Here is an 18,469-nt window from a genome sequence, read left to right as displayed (position 1 = left end):
ACAGTAAGTTCAATAGTAATTCGTAATCCACACAATTAGTGAATTGGTTAATTGCTCGCAGAACAGATGTGTTTTCAGCTGGTTCTTGAGAAGGTATCAGCAGATCGTTTGGATGTTGGAAGCGCATTCCACCACAGTGGAACCGTGAAAGGAAAAATATTGTGAAATAGAATTTGAGCCTCTTTGTGTTATTTTTATTTTCTAAGAATTTTTTGGCTTCTGCTTCTCAATTTATTGCCTTCCTTTTTCGCTCTATATTAAAATTGGGGTAACACTTAACAATAAGGTTCCATTTGTTAACAACTTTAGTTAGCATGACCTAACACTGAAAAATACTTTTACAGCATTTATTAATCTTTGTTAATGTTCATTTAAATGTATAGTAATACATTTTAAAAATCAAAAGTTGTATACAATGATGATCCAAAACATTATGACCACACATAGGTGAAGCGAAAACCGTTGATCATTTCCTAACAAGGCCACATGTCAAGGTCTGGGTATATTAGATGGTAAGCGAACAATCAGTTCTCATAGTCAACATGTTGAATGCAGGAGAAATGGGCAGGAGTAAAGACCTGAGCATTTTGACATGATGACTGGGTCAGAGCATCTCTGAAATGGAGCAGTGGAAGAAGGTCATCTGGTCCGATGAGTCATATTTTCTTTTACATCACGTAGATGGCCATGTGCCCCATTTACCTGGGCAAGTGATGGCACCAGGATGCACTGTGGCAAGACGACAAGCCGGTGGAGGAGGTGTGATGCTCTGGGCAATGTTCTGCTGGGAAACCCTGGGTCTAGCCATTTGTGTGGATGTCACCAACAATCATGCCACACTCCAAATCACTGAGATCACATTTTTTCCACATTCTGGTGGTTGATGTGAACATTAACTGAAGCTCCTGACCTGTATCTGCATGATTTTATGCACTGCACTGCTGCCACACAATTGGCTGTTTATATAATCACATGGGTGATTGTTGGTGCCAGATGGGCTGGTTTGAGTATTTCTGTAACTGCTGATCTCCTGGGATTTTCACACACAACAGTCTCTAGAATTTACTCCAAATGGTGGCAAAAACAAAAAAACATCCAGTAAGTGGCAGTTCTGCAGATGGAAATGCCTTGTTGATGAGAGAGGTCAACAGAGAATGGCCAGACTGTTTCAAACTGACAAAGTCTACAGTAACTCAGATAAACGCAGAGTCTCGAGAAACAGCTGAAATCATCTTCCAGTTTGCTCAGGATTTCTGTTGCTGTTTGTATTACAAAAATGTGTGTTTAAATGCTCATTATTCTGCTTTATTACTTCCTACTTGACTACTTGCCAAATAAATTAACAAATTAACATAAAATATTTAAGTTTAATTGTATTCGCTTTTAGAGATCGCAGAGTGATGCGTTTAGTAGGAAAGAGAAATTGCAGTACCCATATGACCAGTGAAATATCACTTTGTTGCCGGGTGTGCAGTCTCAGACATATTAGATCGCTGGAAAGTGCAACTGACCAATTGGAATCGATCCTTCCAAAGAGCGGTGTCTTAAAAATATTGTAGAAAAACAGCTTGTTTAACTCTGAAGGTCAGAGTGAGGATGGAAAATCATGAACACCTTAATGTATATTTTTGTGCAATTAACCTTGAATAACAATATAAATGGAATTCAGAGAATATGGCCTTTGCATATCCTAAAGAGTCTGTCATGGTCTCTTCACAGATTTGGTCCACTTGACTTGTTCATCCTCTGGTTCAGCCCAGGAAGATCTTGCTCCAGTTATATCTCGATTATTCCATGTTCCCAGCAGTCCTGGAGAAGAACCCGAAGAAGGTAAGACCTGACCCACCTCCTTCACTTTCAAATAAAAATTCCCATAATCTAAACTCATTAACACCATTCTTTAGTCCCTATGTGCATTGACCTTCGATCACACACACAGATCTGCTATACGTCCTGCTAACAGTACTTAACTAACCTTGCCGCCTGTGGCAGAGAGAGATCATCTCTTCGTCTCTTTAAAGAAGAAAGATCTGGTATTGCTGTGACATTCACCGAAGGGCTTGCATGGGGACGTTATTGGTGATAACAGTGATTGATATTGATGGTTGCGTGGCAGGCTGGGGCCAGGCACTCCTCTCATTGATCCCCATTATGCTCTGTCAGGGTCTGCTTGCCTTCTTCAGAGTGAATTTGAGCACAACCTGTCACATATGACCCTACGTTACCTTTAGATCATAAGAACAGAAGCCTATTGTAAGTTTGGAATAAATTCTGTTGGTGTCACTTAGATATCACCCAACATGTGCCTTTTTATAAACATTATGTTGTTTAATATGTTTTGGTACAAAATGTTTTGTACCAACCCTGTTGCATTTAAACTGTTTAAGGGTTTTGTGGTTGAAGATCTGCGCAGAATTTGCTAATAACTGCTTCAGCTAGCAAATATCATTACACCACATCCAGAGGTGCAGCTTGAAGCTTAAATGTAGTTTAAACTTTAAATTATGAGTAGATTACAGCTTGGCAAGACAGTTTTGAAGTAGCTTCCTCGTTACTGGCTTTTACCTTATGTCATAGTTGACAGTTCCTAAAATGTCTTTATTAGTGCCAATTTATCAGGGTTTGTGTAATAATAGTGTCTTAACTCCAGATAAGTGTGATGTTAAGGTGATATGTGTTGTTTCATGGCAGGAAGATCAAGGTCATCAGGGCCACGCCATCCCCAGCCCTCCTCACTCCATCTAACAAACTCAATCTGTCTTTATCAGCCATCTCTCCACACTTGAAATCACTCTTTCATCTTTAACATCTCCACCACTCTCCTATCTCACACATACTCTATCCTGGTTTTCCTTTTTTTACTTCTGAAAGAAGTTTTTTTTTTTCTGTTTTCAACAAATAGTCTGTGAAAAGAGGGGATTAACCTTCAGAACATTTTATTTGTCAGTTTCAGAATGTCAAACAAAATATTACATTTTACAGCAAAATATTGTTTTTGGTCATTAAAATTAGTAATTACAAATATTATTTACTACAGTGAATTGAGACCAGTTTATGTCAAAATGAAGACATTGTTTTATTTTAACTCTAGTTTTATTTTTAACTGTGTCATACAGTTGAAGAAGGTCAAGACCCCTTGAGGTGGGACAGGCCAAAATCACAATTTTAAGGTGTTTAGATGTTGTATGTGTTTAAAAGTAGATACTCTTCATTCTAGGTTTATTTATTACATAAACAACAAAAAACATGGGATTTGTGCATCTACATTTAAAAGTGTAATGGGACACCAAATTGGACCCTAGGCAAGTCTTCTATAAGGTTTTAGGTGTGTGTGTGTGTGTGTGTGTGTGTGTGTGTGTGTGTGCTCAGGTGCATGGCCGGCACCACAGAGGGTGTGGGATGCGAGGCCCCGCTGGGCGACACACAGCCTTTTTATCACAGGAATGAGCTAGTACTATTTTAATTAAAATGTCAGAACAAATACTGGCAGAGGTCTTGAGGATGAATCGCTAGATAAGGAGAGCAGTGGGCCAGAACAGGTCAGAGAGACAAAGTCACCTGGGAAGTTCTTCATTCATCCCCGTGGTGTTTGTGTGTGCGCATGCATGTGTGGTTAGAATGTTCCACGGGTCTTTTTAGATGTGGATGGAGCTAAACTGGACAAATCAGCTGCAACTAGTGCAGATGTTTCCTTGGGATTTTGTTATCAGGTTCTAGAAATATTAATGGGAAATTGAAATAAAAAGTGAATTCTGTAATTTACTCATGTTGTTCCAAACCCCATATGACGTAATTTCTTGGGTGGAATACAAAAGTAAATGGTAGGAAGAATAGTAGCCTCTGTCACCATTTACTTTAATTCTTTGGAAATAGATGCAATGAAAATAAATGTTTACTAATCATTTTTGGGTGAATTATCCCTTTATCCCTTTAGAAAGAGTGAAGCGCATATATGACCACATGCAGTGGAATTAGCGGTGTTTGCAAAGTTATGCAACACTATTACTATTGCTCATACTTATGGCCGAAACATACTCTTTCAAGTCAACTATATGAAGAGAATATTGCTGAACATGCACATTTAAGTCAATAAATGTATAGCAATTTACCAGAATAATAACAGATCCAGTTTAATGGCACACACATTTGATGGTATCTCTATCGCCCCCTTGAGTACTGAAATGTGTTACCGCCATGGAGCTCTAAAATGCTTGGAGAGCGCTATCCTTTAGCATTCACATTCATGTATATGGCTGTGCTCAGCTAGTGCAGGGTTCAGAGGAAGCTTGCAATATGGAGGTTGCCATCTTTGCTCATGGGTGTTCTGTTCCAGGATCGGTTGTCATGTGAATGATCACTCGTCAATGGGAATAGAAAGGGGATAAAAATCTATTTCACATTTTTAAGAGCCCTTGAAAAACAATCCGTCACCGGATGAAGATGTACTGTAATGTATTTAAGTCATTTAGATTGAAATAATCCTTGGAAAAAAAAAAAAAGATTTGTCATAAAAGCTACTTTTGAAAGGCAGTCTATGGAGAAACATGCTTTTTGCCATTTGGTGGCATAGTTACAGCATCTACCAGCAGGGGCTAACAGGGACCTGATAAACAGCCAATTCCTGAACTCCTGGTTACTGCCACCATGTAGAAAGAGAGCTGCTGGCTGGGGCTAGTAAGTGTTACGTTGTGTTAAGTATATTAATGAAGCTTCTGAAATTTCAGCAGTGGTACTTGCATATATTGGGAACACCGTTGGATATAAATTTACACAGATAAGGGTTGTTAGGAGATTTTATCGCACTATAATCATGTTTACATGTGTAATGTTTACCGCTTGCAGCTGTACTTTTGAAATAGTGTGTATTTCAGGGTGTTTTCTCACTTAGGTCTTCTTTAAAAGAACCAAACGCAGACACCTTTAAGTGGATCAAAAGTGAACAAAGTGATAAAGGACTCAGCAATCACACTATTTGATTGTTAAGAGTACATATGAACTTTAAGATTACAATTAGCTCTACTTATTGATTCATGATTTTATTAAACCTGTTTAATACCCTTAAAATGAATGTGAGTACACATGTCTTTGTTCAATAAAGCATATTTGATTGATCTTATGCATCAATAAAGAACTGTATAACATTGTCTAAATGTATAACATCTTGTTCTTTTATATATTAAGAGGGAAAAGCAATGCATTAAACTGAATGCATTGTAATTTTATAGTAATAATTCTGTATTTAGAGGCGAAATTCAATAGTCATATTACCAACAAAAAATACGATTGATGTTTTTATCTACTGACAGCCTCGGGCAACATCCATTTATTAAAAACAATAGTGACATATTCATTTCGTAATCTCTGAACTGTAACACACCCTTCCAATGTGGTCCAGTTAAACCCTCGAGTCTTTAACACTGAACACTGATGAAAGATTTGTGAGTTTGATTTCTGAGGAGTTTAAATAGTTTTCATCAACAATTTACTCTGACATCTCCATAAAAACAGAATAAGCGTCTCGTCTCTTCCTTTCGTGTCATCATTACTGGTGTGCGGTAACCTGTAAGGGTCAAACATGTTTGGCATTACACTAAAGGGAAAATCACGTGAGCTTGGAGCGCTTGGTGTTCACAGTGCACCTTATTAGTAAACCAAACCGCAGGTTGCAAGCAAACCATACATCTCCCGAGAAGTCTTGGTTTGGTTCACTTTAAAAGGGTCTGAGATCGTTTAGATTATTCACAAACAGTAGTGGACAAAAATTTTGCGAACCACGCTGTGTGAAAACGCCCTTGGTGTTTATGGACTGGCCCCATTCACATCCATTGTAAGTGCCTTACTCTAAACAAGATATTTGTTGGCATAAATTGTATTTTTCCTTTAGTGCATGTACGTGTGTTGAGGCACTGTGCCAGTGTGTGTTAGGCGGTGGCTGTGATTTTGGGAAGTGTGTAGCTGTAGGCATGTGTTAGTCCCCATCAGGAGTGCTGCTGTATGCTAATCTGACATTTGTCACATCTGGGAGCATGTGTGCATGTGTTTGACCAAAAGAAAGCCACTGTTTTCCCTGGCTGTTGGCCCAAACACTTGCATAATTTAACAGATACATATTTGTATTACTTACACATTACACTTACAAGTTAATACATAAATGTATAAGGATATTATGAGTACCTTATAGCTTTTATAAACAGCTATTTGTAAGAACAATATTAAGGACACAAATTTTCAGTAAAACATTTTAGTAAACAGATTAATTAAGTGTCATCCTTCCGTTAGATGATATATATAGTCCCTAACACACAAATAATAACAGCTGTTCTATGGGTGCTGTGCAGTGATATACACCGTAACTTGATGAGCATGTGTTTCATGTCAGTAGCTGTTGCTATATTGTGTATTTTTTAGTGCTGTCATTCGATTAAAGTTTTTTATCGTGATTAATCACATAATTGTTTTGAAGTTAATCGTGATTAATCGCAGAGTTTGAAAGTGCTGAAAATGTGACACTATGTATACTTATATAAATTTATTCCATTTTAGGAAGAAAACAAACCAATGTGTAGCAATATAATGCCTTATTAACATTTTCCAAACAAAGCCTTCCACAATATAAACTGCAAGTAAAATATCACCAATTCAAGTACCATTAAACATTCCCCAAAGTTTAAGTGGGAGTTTGACTAATTAAAAGAACTAGTCCCCACATAGGTAGCATATTCATTGCAATGGGCATTAAATCATCTTAAACTCATCCTCCACAATATTAATCTGCTGGTAGACTGTGTCTATCTGCTTTGCTTCTGCAATCATGAAGCTGCGTTCATGATTCACATCAGGGCGGCAACACCAGCTTCAAGCACTCCTTTGACCTCCCCATGCGCCTTAGATAGGCTGAAATATACTTTATTTCTGTCACAAGGCAAGTCTGGGCTTGTTTTATATGTCAAATACCTTTAAGAACTTCTTTCTCCGTCATTTAATCTCTGACAGTGAAGTGTTGTCAGAGATTATTTTATTTAATGAGATAAAATTTGCAGCACTAACATAGGAGAGGGCGTAATGGTTTAACTTTAGCGTGTTAAGACAGTTTCGCCCATAGAATGTCTATGGAACTGCCACATATGCTAAGCTTGTAGGCTGTCCTTGGTAGAAGGGCTCTGGTGTATTAACCAATCAGCATCCAAGAGTGCTGATATTTTGTATAACAGCACTGGGATGTTTTACTGTTTGTATCACCTCTCTGAGGTGTGGCATTCCAGTCCAGAGTATGTGAGTGGTGCGGAGTCGATGCGGAGCAGAAAAATGTGTATTTATTGGTTTAGTCCGATTATCTGTGTTTTCTCTCACTCCAAGATCGCTCGGTTTCTGTTGTAACCATTTTCTTTAGCAGAGAAGACATATACGGACTAACTGTCCAGTTTTTGTCTGAAAAGTTAATCAGCCATTATTAACGTCTTGTCAATAGAACTGTTTAAAGCAATGTGGAGCGCAACAGTCTGGTTGCGGAAGTTAAAGTACCTTTAATTTTCTCCATAGACAAATTTATTTTTAATGATAACTTAAGGCCTACTTTGAACTCTAAGGTTGTTCATCAATGGTATATGCTCCTGTTAAAGTTATCAGCCCACGTTATTTAACTTTATTGTTTTAGAAATCTTGTTTAATTGAGGAATTCCCTGTGAAGAACTGCGTTACCCATAATCAAGTAGCGAAAGATCCACCAATCAGAGAATCACAATGAGCAAAGAGCACCAAACACTGTCCAACAGTAACCGCCCACTCCCATGACACAATAGTATCGGCCTCCCTACATTCTGAGACTACTTACAGTTTAGTGCATGAGTTTGCGTCTCCTTTGCAGAATCTATCTAGAACACTGTTGTGCTCTATTGCCTAAATGTATTACACCTATGTTCTTCTATTACTACTACTACTACTACTAATAATAATAATAATAAAATTCACTATAAATAAACTGACCTGTTTATCATGTGATGTTATTCCTTTGTCCACCCAAATTTATCCCTCAGTGTCCACATGTTGTCAAGTCTTGTGTGCATGGCTCTTATTCAGGCCCTACAGTCTGTAATAGAATAGACGATGTGTTGTTGTGTATGTTCCGTTAAAGGCTTCAGCATTGAGTGCATCTGTGATCCGGCAGCATTCACAGGGAAGGGTGTTTTTGAAGCAGCGTTAAACATCGATGCCGCCACACCTCTCCCCCTCTCCAAATTAAGCAAATCACTGTGCCACTCCGGGCAGAAAAAGGAACACGCGTCATAATTGTTTGACATTTGGGTAATGACTGTACTGACATTTCAGACTGACACCTTCTCCCTCTCACTTTTCTAGCCTTTCTTTTCCCACCTTTTTGCGGCAGAGGCTCGTGTATTTAAAGGGTAATGATACAGACTGACAGCTTAACGCTTTAAATGAACCAGTGCCACACACACACACACACACACTCAAGATTCTTTCTATTCTGTAGGACCATAGAGCCCATTTAGCCTGAGATGTCAACGCAAAGGAAGAAAAATAGATAAGATGATCCATGTCATGCAGCGAAGCTACTAACAAAATATTAACAATGACTGATCTCATGATAAATCAGTGTAGATCTTTGAAATGGGAATTGGTTTCCTTTTCCGTAACTTTAAAGGAATATTCCAGGTTCTGTACTGTTTAAATTCAGGCACCATCTTTGACACTGACAATAAACACAGAAAATTATTTCAGCTTGTGTAAGACAAAAATATTTATGTGAATCTATAAGTTTGGACGGTTCATTTAAGTAAGCTGGTTAAAACAAATGATTCAACGATTCACTTGTATGTAGCTTTGGGAAGTCCAATTCCTTTTAGTTAACCACTTTGTTCAGATTGTTCAAGAAAGTGAATCGGCTAAAACAAACGATTCACCAATCCAGTTATGGGAAGTTCAATTAATTTTAGTGAATCGCTTTGTTCAAATGGTCTATGAAAGTAAACCAGCTAAAACAAATTAATTACCAATCCACTTATATGTAGCTTTGGAAAGTTCAATTAATTTTAGTGAATTGCTTTGTTCACATAGTTAAAGAAAGTGAATCGGCTATAACAAACAATTCAACAATCCATTTATATTAAGCTTTGGGAAGTTCCATTAATTTTAGTGAATCGCTTTGTTTGGATAGTTCAGGAAAGTGAATTGGCTTAAACAAACGATTCACTAATCTATTCATATGAAGCTTTGGGAAGTTCAATAAATTGTATTGAATCGCTTTGTTCGGATGATGCACGAAAGTAAACCAGCTAAGAAAAAAAAAAAAGATTCACCAACCCATTGATATGATGCTTTGGGAAGTTCAATTCAATTTAATGAATCGCTTTGTTTGTATTGTTTATGAAAGTAAACCAGCTAAAACAAACTGAGCATTTGTATTTATAAAGCAAAATGTTGAGGTAGCTACTTTTTTTTACAAAATGTTTTTCATCTCTGATCTTGCTTAGTGCACCATGTGAGTCAAGACTGCCACTGGCGAATTCTAGATCTAAAGTATAATCGTAACATTAATCATTAATGTTCTTCTAGTAGTGAAACCTTCATACAGGTTTCCTGAACATCCAACCCTCTGCCATTGTTCAAACAAACATAGTTACCATTGGTAGAGCAAATGTTACTGTTATATTTAACCAAGAATATTTCATTAATTTTGTTTTGAGGAACAAGAGTAGCTTCTTGTATTTTCTTTATGAACATAATAATAACTGAACAAAGAAGGTCTATTTTAAACACCCGATAGAGCAGTGTTTGTCTGAAGCACCTGTGGCTGGTGTCTCTCCCAGGTCAGGCCAGCTGGTGACCCCTCAGAACAGTTTTACAGCCGTAAAATAGAGATGGCTTACAGACTACATGATATATGATAATGCAAAATTTTGGCTTATCTGTGGATTTCAGTAGAGGTAAATGACGACAAACACAGCTCTTCCTTTGGAAGAGAGCTCAGGAGAAGCCTTTCTGAAGTTTTGTCTTTTTGAAGAGCATTCGGTGTGATCTGTAGTGAGAGTGTTACTGAGATGAGTGTGTCTGGGTTTTAAATGCAGTTCTCTGGAGGTATTGAAGGGAGAAAGCTTGTCCTGAGCACCAAGCTTGTCTTCTGTCTCTGTGTAGAGACTTTAAAAGTGGTAGTTTAAACAAGAATGAAAATTCTCTCATCATTTACTCACCCTCATGTTTTTCCAAATGATGTTGTTCTTTGAAAAACAAATGGAGATTTTAGGCAGAATGTTTGCTTTTATTATATGAAAAAATATGCAACTTGCACTGAGGACTTAAATGTCACCGTATTTTAGGTATTACCCACATACAAGCCTATGAAAGATGTAAACTCACTGAGAACACAATGCCAAACGCTGTTCGGTATTGATGGGTTTGCAGTAGTTCGAATGAAAATGGATTAATAAGGGTTCCACCAGCTGAAGCAAAGTCACAAATTCGTCAACAGACATTTGGAAGTATTTATATATAAATAATACATATACATCATAATACAGCTGTGTCAGTCTGTGGAAATCCCGTGTTCCTCTCTTCTCTCAAGAACGGGATGAATCTGGGGGCCTGAGTAGCTCAGCGAGTAAAATAACTCATCAAAATAACTTATCATCGCTGCTGCTTTAAGAAAAATCCTTCTTCTTTTTTCAGCTTGCAAGAGGACTCGCTTGCTAGACTCTCGTACTGTGATTCCATGGTTGTTTTGCAAACTTTAGTTTGTGATGTCACAACGATGCTAATTTGTATTTACACATCCCACAACATGTGTCATTGCACCCTTGGCCCTGCCCACTGGCACTCAGTTTGAGGCTCAGAGAGAGAGAGAGCGCAGGACAGACAGGCCTAGTGTGACTAACTATTCCTGAACACCAAAGGGGACCCATCTGGACTGTTTTTTATCATTTTTGTATATAAACATGCACTAGACAGACGCCTTTGACGGTTGTCATTTATTTTGCACCGCTCTTACAAGACGCGGTGTCAAGTTACAACTCTGAAAAGGAGATTCATTGAGCTACTCTGCCTCTTGTTGTTTTGAGCACAAACATGCATTGGATGTGTTCCTTCGCTAATCTGTGCTATTTTTAATTGTTTGTGTATGATAACATGCAGTTTTGACAGTTTTTATGCGTTTCTGACGATGTGTGTGAGCTTCTTGTTCAACGTGGTTTGGACTATGTAGGTGCGGTTTTTTGGCTCATATCAGCCAGTCATTATACAATTTAAGCTTTGCAAAGGAACTGTTATTTAAGTATGGGACTGTTAAAAACACTTGGAAACAATCGCAAAACTGTGAGTAATATTTCAGATGTCATGACTGTTTGACAGTTTAAGCAATAACAGTTGTGCTTGAGATGAACCGTGTAATATATTCGGATGCAATGTGTTGGATGTGTGTTATGTGTAAACCCTGGAAATTGGTTTTACAAAATTGTGGAGCTTCCAGTTGAGTCTCAAATGTGGCTGTATTTGAGGGGATGCACGATGTTAGCTAATCATAATGGTGGACGTTTACGCTGAAGTTTAAAGGAGACGCTGAGGCCAAAACCGGGTATTTTAGTCAGAGGGCCAGAGACAGTATGGAAAATGATCATATATTACTAAATTATGACTGTTGTTGATGTTTTGGTGCAATAAAATTTACTAACATTATCAGTGCACCACAGGGAAGATAATAAAATTAGTAAAACAAAAAATAGCATTTCATGACCCCTTTAATGTGCTAACTGCAAACATTTGTGTCGCTTTCTATGTGAAAGGGACATTTGTCGACGATTCGCTTCGCATAATCAGGGCAATTCTTGGCCTGAACTGGATGTAAACTAACAGATGTGAGACTGCTGTTATGTTTTTCGCTGTCCTTGGTGCTGAAAGGTTTGTAGACTTTTGCAACACAATCTGTGAAGAAAATGTAAAAAAAAGTGGGCCTAGTAATTACCTTATATTATGACCTAGGTCAGATTTGAAACACTGATTTGAGTGTCAAGGGTAAGACATCTGAAATGTAAACTGTCCTTGTGCCAAGATTTGAAAGACAGAATTGGAAATGAAATGTAATGATTGTTTAAACATTGTATTTAGGTGCGGAAGAGAGAAGCAAGCCAGCAGTGCTCTGGGTGATGTACTTCAACATGAGGGACACATCAGCTCTGGACAGCAGCAGCTACAGTCTGCCGAATAACGTTCACCTGTGCACTGGTCCTGATGCCAGGTTGGGCAGTGACTACTCTATCAAACTGGTGAGTCCAGCAGAGGGTGGCAGATACTACCAATGTCTTTTGAACCAGATATACAGTATATTGTTGTGATTTACTCTACATTGTGGTTTATACAACAGTTAGTTCCAGTCCTCGAATTTGATTTGCCAAGCAGCATTCCTTCAGTGCTGATATTTAGTAGTAGACTCAAGCCTTGAGGATCCATTCACCAAAAGATATAAATTCAGTGACCATTTCTGCAAATTACATCTTCATGCTTCATAGGTGGTGACAAGTAAAGCTATTTTTTGTTATGAGTGAGTCATTAAATCATGGATTCAACTGATCGTTCACAACCAAAATCAATGGAAGTGAACGAGAATGATTTCTTTTTGAAAGCTACTGTTGTATAAAAGTAATATCACATTATCTATTCTTATAAACAAATTTTGCTTTCTGTTTTTTGCTTATTTTATTTGTATTATTATAAGAATAAAAAGTTAATTTGTTGAGTGAAAATGGATGATTCCACGATTGCGATGCTATTTAGCACTTTCAAAAATGGAAGGTGCCGTAACAATTTTTTTTTTTTTCATGGAAAAGCATGCAAAAAAAAATTCTACTCCCTGAAATATATTAATGTAATAAGAGTCGTGAGATATCTCACTGGTCTCTGTGACAGCACTAGACTGTTTGCCGCGGTCTCTGACGTTTCTGCCTGTCTATCATTTTGCACATTCTCATAGTATTGTAGTTACACTGAATTATTGAGGCTTAAGGTCCGGGTATACTTAGTTTTTCTGTTCCAGATTGGATTGTGCCCAAAAATCAGATTTGCCTTTCAAAGTATGCTCTTCTGACTGCAAATACGAACGCGTTGGACACAAGAACACTACGACTGCTTAGTGGTACTCTTTTAGCACAGTCAATGTGTGGTGCATGCGCCGAAGATGCGAACAGACGAGGACTGTGCGGATATAGAGAAAACATCGGGCGCAAGGACTGTGCTGATGACGAAATGTGCTTCACGCGTACTGTGCCAGAGCAAACAGCAACACGGTCAACCAAATTTATTTAATGCCATTTTTATGCAATGTTGTCAGTTGAGGGCACAATTTAGCTTTTTGTTGTTTTTGACAACTGCGTCTGCTCTGTGTCTCATTAAAGCTAAGATGATCATTTTGAAAGAGGGGCATGGCTAATTCATGACAGCTTGTGGAAATTCTAGAACGGCTAAAATCGCTTGCAGCACCTTTTAAAGTTGCTATATGTAAGATTGACAACAAGTGATTGAAATGGGTACTGCAGTCCAAATTCTAAATATTGGAGAGTTGTCTGCCCCGCCCCAGACTCTAACTCGGGTTGCGGGTTTCCAGAATGTTGAAATGCAAATTAGCCAACTCAGCATCCGTTTTAAAGGATTTCTGGACTTTAAGCTGTCTCCATCTTCCAAAGGCATCTCCAATATGTATCCTTGTTTTACTACGCCTCTGGTCATGGTGGTTTTTAGATGGATGGCAGTGCTTTTTAGGTTGGTTTGGATCTGTTATCTCTGATCCACTTTGTTTGCTGGCGTACATGACTGCAGCATGCAGTGTTGTTTGCCTGCAAACATGTTCAAATCTGGCAATCCGACGGTGTCAAAATACTATTGGTGAGTGTGCGAGATCACACAGGCCAAAACATAAACAGAAATTCTGGCCCGCAATTGAAACTTCAAAGTAGAATATACTGGCTGTAGCATTGTTACCAGAGAAGCCAGTATTTTAACTTAGCATGTTTCCTAAATCTCTAAAGACATATTATGGCCATTTTATGATTTTGTACAGTAAAAATATTACATATAGCACCTTTAACATTAATTTAGGCATTTGTCAACATTTAGTCTAAGAGAACATGCATTTAACCCTTCAAAAAAAGATTTTGCCTATATCATGCAATAATATTTCATTTTTAAATATATTAATAATATTGAATGTCTTTTCATGTTATGAAGTGTTTTTTACTCAAATATAGCAATGCCATTTTTTCCTTTAGCAGGCCCAATTTTTTTCCTCATTTATTAAAGAAGAAAGAAAAAATTTACTTCAGACGAAATAAGAAAAAATCACTTCTTGTTGAAAATATGACTTGTGAAATATTCCAAACACTTAATAGGGGTAAATGTGTTTAACAGATATCAGAGTTGAGTTAATATTACCGTGATAACATTTTATTTTTTCTAACTAATAATGTATTACTCATGACCAAACGTTTTTGAAGATTAAATAAATTACAGAGTTCTCAGAGTGGAGGAACATGTGAAAATAGTGTTGTTGTTGTTGTTGTTGTTGTTATTGTTATATTAATTCTAAAATGTGATCAAAATTCATTATTTTCTTTATTCAACAGCATTTGTGGCATAATGTTGATCACCTCAAAAAATTATTTGTATTATGTAGTTCCTCAAGAAAATATAAATTCTAGGTGACAGTGAGGCACTTACAATGGAAGTGAATGGGGCCAATTTTTGGAGGGTTTAAAGGCAGAAATGTGAAGCTTATAATTTTATAAGAGCACTTAAATAATTCTTCTGTTAAAACACATGTATTATTTGAACAGTACTGTGGTTCAAATTGTCGTTTTTACAATAATTTTAGGGTTTATAGCATTAATTAATTTTATATATTAAGTTATAAAATTGGCTATAAATTTACTCAGAAAAGGTTAGTAAGAGATATTGTCACACTAAAATCATTTTAACAGGCATATTATTTACATCATGTGGCTATACTTTTGAAACGGTGAGTATTTTAATGTTTACAGATTGGCACTTCCATTGTAAGTGCCTCACAGGAACCCAGATTTTGCTTTTTTTAAAGAAAAGGAGGGACAAGTCTAAATACATTTTTGTGTTAATCAACATTATGCCACCAAATGTAGCTCAACCTGTATTGAACTAAAAATATTATTTTAAAAGCATATTGGCAAATGTAAAGTCAGTGGGACACAAAAGGCACTGCAACTTTGGAATTATTTGTGATTATGCTGTATCTCAAAAAAACTGTTCAGTGTGCAGAATTTAGAAAATCAACAAGATACACATTCACAAACTTCTCTAATACTAAACTATGGCGTTTATTGCCAGGCTGAATCAGTGTTTCACCATCTCCTGCCCGATGAGGAGTTCTGCCCACCTGCACCCAATCCTGAAGACATCGTCTACGACGGTGATGGTTCACAGGCCGAGGGGGCGGGGTTTGATGACACTAATAACACAGAAGGAGATAATATCCAGGCCGAAGAAGGAGGTGTCGCCCAGGAGAAGAGTCCATCAGCTGAAAGCTCAGAGGCTTCAGAGAATACAGAGAGTACTACCCAGGAAACACCACTGGAGACAACAGCTCAGACCACACCCACAGATGAATAGACCCTAGGGACTGTTCTTCACTTCTTGATAATCACTGTTACTGCTTTTCTCTCTTATCTGTTTGTCTGAATGCCTAAGGGGGAGAACATATGGTTTTCCTCATACACTGTCATTATTTTCTGCTTAAGATCTGTGTCTTTTTGGAGAGGGCCAATGTGCTTTAATGCCAGAATCTCTTTCCATTTAAACTTGTTCTTATGTCCATCAACACTGAAAAGATTTGATAATGGATGTGCCTTTATTTTGGCTTGTTTTGGTTTTGGTTACTGTAAAAGTTAATGCATTGTTTACTTTTTTAAAACAAGATGTTCTTTCCATCAAGTATTCACAATTTTGTCCTTGTATGGTAGAGGAAAGATGACCACCATAGCATATTCTACAATTAACAGACTTAAAAGGAATAGTTTACCCAAAAATAAAACATTTTCCAAATAATGAAAGTGAATGGTGACTAAGGCTGTCAGTCCCTAACAGTCTGCCTCAGGTCTCCTTTTGCATCTAGAACAACATGTGTGAGTAAATGATGACAGAATTTGTGTTTTTGGGGGAACTATCCCATCGTTAAAGTTGAAATTTTGGTATTTCAATAATTGTCAGTAATTTCAGGTCCCAACAAATCAGTTCGTTCTCGTGTCACATCATATGTATTTCTGAAATATGTTGCTTTAATTGTATCAAATATAAATGGTTGTAGACATTAAATATTTAATTGAAGTATTTTGGCATTAAGTCGTTTATTTGTGTGTGTTTTCACCTGTGCTGCATGTATCACCTGATCCAGCTTTCCATGCATTTACAGTTCCGAACAACTGGGTACTGCATTGCAAATGCAAAACGCAGTAACTACACATTTTGACAAAATGTTGTTATGATCGATATTGTGTGTACTGTCTAAATACAGTACATTCTTTTGGTATGCAGGTGAGAAATATGAATACATTCTCCATACAAACTTAATCTAAAAATGTGGGCATTGACCCTAATACATGATGCAATAACAACAACATCGAAAATAATGTAGTCCGGTTTTGTTAAACAAGTACAATTAAACTACTAGGAGCAACTTTCATGTTTTTTTTGTTTTGTTTTTTTAATTAGCATTTTGAATATGCAGTTTTACCAGCTTCCGTGGGATAATATAATAGTAAAGTATCTGCTGGTTGCACACTTCAGAATCATGACGGATGGAAAAGTAGACTTTTCTTTTGAACCGATACCTTTTAATGACTCAAATGTACTGATTCGCAAATTGTCGGTAGATCACCCAATTCTGAGGGACTGTGAGATGATAACTATGTTGTTAACAAATTGGGAATAATTATTATTAATGGTTAACATTATTATTAATATTGAGACTAAGGATGGGAAATGTTTTTTATTATTATTAATGCAGCATCTGTTTTTTTACTTCATGAAACATATGTTTTTCCCCACTTCCTGTAGTTAAAATTGGCCTGTATATATTTCCAGGAGGTACATGCTCGACTCCACTGCACATCCTAGCACAGAAATTGATGGTGTGGATTAGTGCACACTTCTTCATTACAGGCATAATAAACATGGGAGCGGATTTACTGTACAGAGAATGGAGACTTCACTCGCAAGTGGTGAGCCAGGTGTGGGAGAGATACGGGCAAGCTGCAGTATCTCTTCACATCACCCAAAAACCCGCTCGCACTGTCATCTGAATCAGTGTCTAAAGAGAAACAGCACAAGAGATAGGGCCTACCCAGCATATGTGCAATGAGACTGAACATAGCCCAAGAAAATAATAGCTTTGAAATTTTAAACTTAAGCATTCAGTTTGTTTTATATCTGTATTTATAGTGTCTAATAATGCATTATATGGACCTACAGATCTTAAATATTCTTCTAAAAATCTTTGTGTTCAGCAGAAGATGGAAAGTCTTCCATATCTGGGATGGTATGAGGGCGAGTAAACGATGAGAGAATTTTCATTTTTGTGTGAACTATCCCTTTAAAACATGCGGTTCACCTGCCATGAAGGTGAGGTGAGGAGATCTGCAGGCAGGAGAGAAGTGCAGTTTGATGACATTTAGTTTGCACTGCCATGGCTGAACAGATGGCTCATTATGGCTGCGAGTGCACCTTCGTCCCTCACAGCGCTTGCTGTCTTTGTTTCCGTGGAATTTGAAATGGGCTCTGACGAGGGTATTTACTCGTTCTGCTGGGGAAGAATTACTGCTGAACACATGGCCCAGGTTAGTCCCAGACCGGAGGAAGTGTGCTGATCCTCCTAGACTGCTGGGAGTAAGCACACCCCTGACAGCACTGAGGAGTGTTTAGTGTCGAGTCAAGAGTTATGCGTGTCATATATTTCCCAGTCTAGAGTTTAATTTACACTTATGTGTTGTAGGATGCATGGTTGTGCATTTTGTGTTTGTATTAGAATGCAGAATGCTGTGTAGTTTGAACCTGCGCCAGCACAATTTGATCACCTTTGAAGCTGCATATGGGTCTTCTGTGTCTCCTCTGGTCATTCTTAGACAGGAAACTGTGCCATGTGTGCTAGAAAATTCAGGACGATTTTTATTTGATAATTTCATTTGAAAAGTTTACTGCTGAAATGCCAAGAAATCATATTTCCCACATCAGGCCCAAAGTACAAAAGCCATAACAAACATAGACAATTAGGGAGCACCATAGGGGGGTGCTACCACCCCATTTTAACACTCAAAAGCTGAAGTCATTACCCTTACTTAATTGAACTGTACAAGGTTTTTACAAGAAATGTAATGTCTTTCATTCAGATTAAATCAGTTTCATTGAGACAACATTATTTTGTATTATTAGGTCGAATGAATGTACT

At 37.5% G+C, this 18,469-nt stretch overlaps 1 protein-coding gene across 1 annotated transcript in view; it reads left to right on the top strand.

Annotated features, from left to right (window-relative positions):
• Nucleotides 1-16,329, top strand: part of LOC127627456 (rab proteins geranylgeranyltransferase component A 2-like) — a 79,034-nt gene extending 62,705 nt beyond the window's left edge. The window contains exons 13-15 of the mRNA XM_052103839.1: nt 1,720-1,830; nt 12,115-12,272; nt 15,358-16,329. Coding sequence (XP_051959799.1) covers nt 1,720-1,830; nt 12,115-12,272; nt 15,358-15,639 — 551 coding nt within the window. The 3' untranslated portion in view covers nt 15,640-16,329. The remainder of the gene's footprint in view (nt 1-1,719; nt 1,831-12,114; nt 12,273-15,357) is intronic.
• Nucleotides 16,330-18,469: the final 2,140 nt, after the last annotated feature.

The sequence above is a fragment of the Xyrauchen texanus genome, chromosome 34 (genome assembly GCF_025860055.1).
Source record: "Xyrauchen texanus isolate HMW12.3.18 chromosome 34, RBS_HiC_50CHRs, whole genome shotgun sequence".
Taxonomy (NCBI): domain Eukaryota; kingdom Metazoa; phylum Chordata; class Actinopteri; order Cypriniformes; family Catostomidae; genus Xyrauchen; species Xyrauchen texanus.
This window is presented reverse-complemented; position numbering and strand designations above follow the sequence as displayed.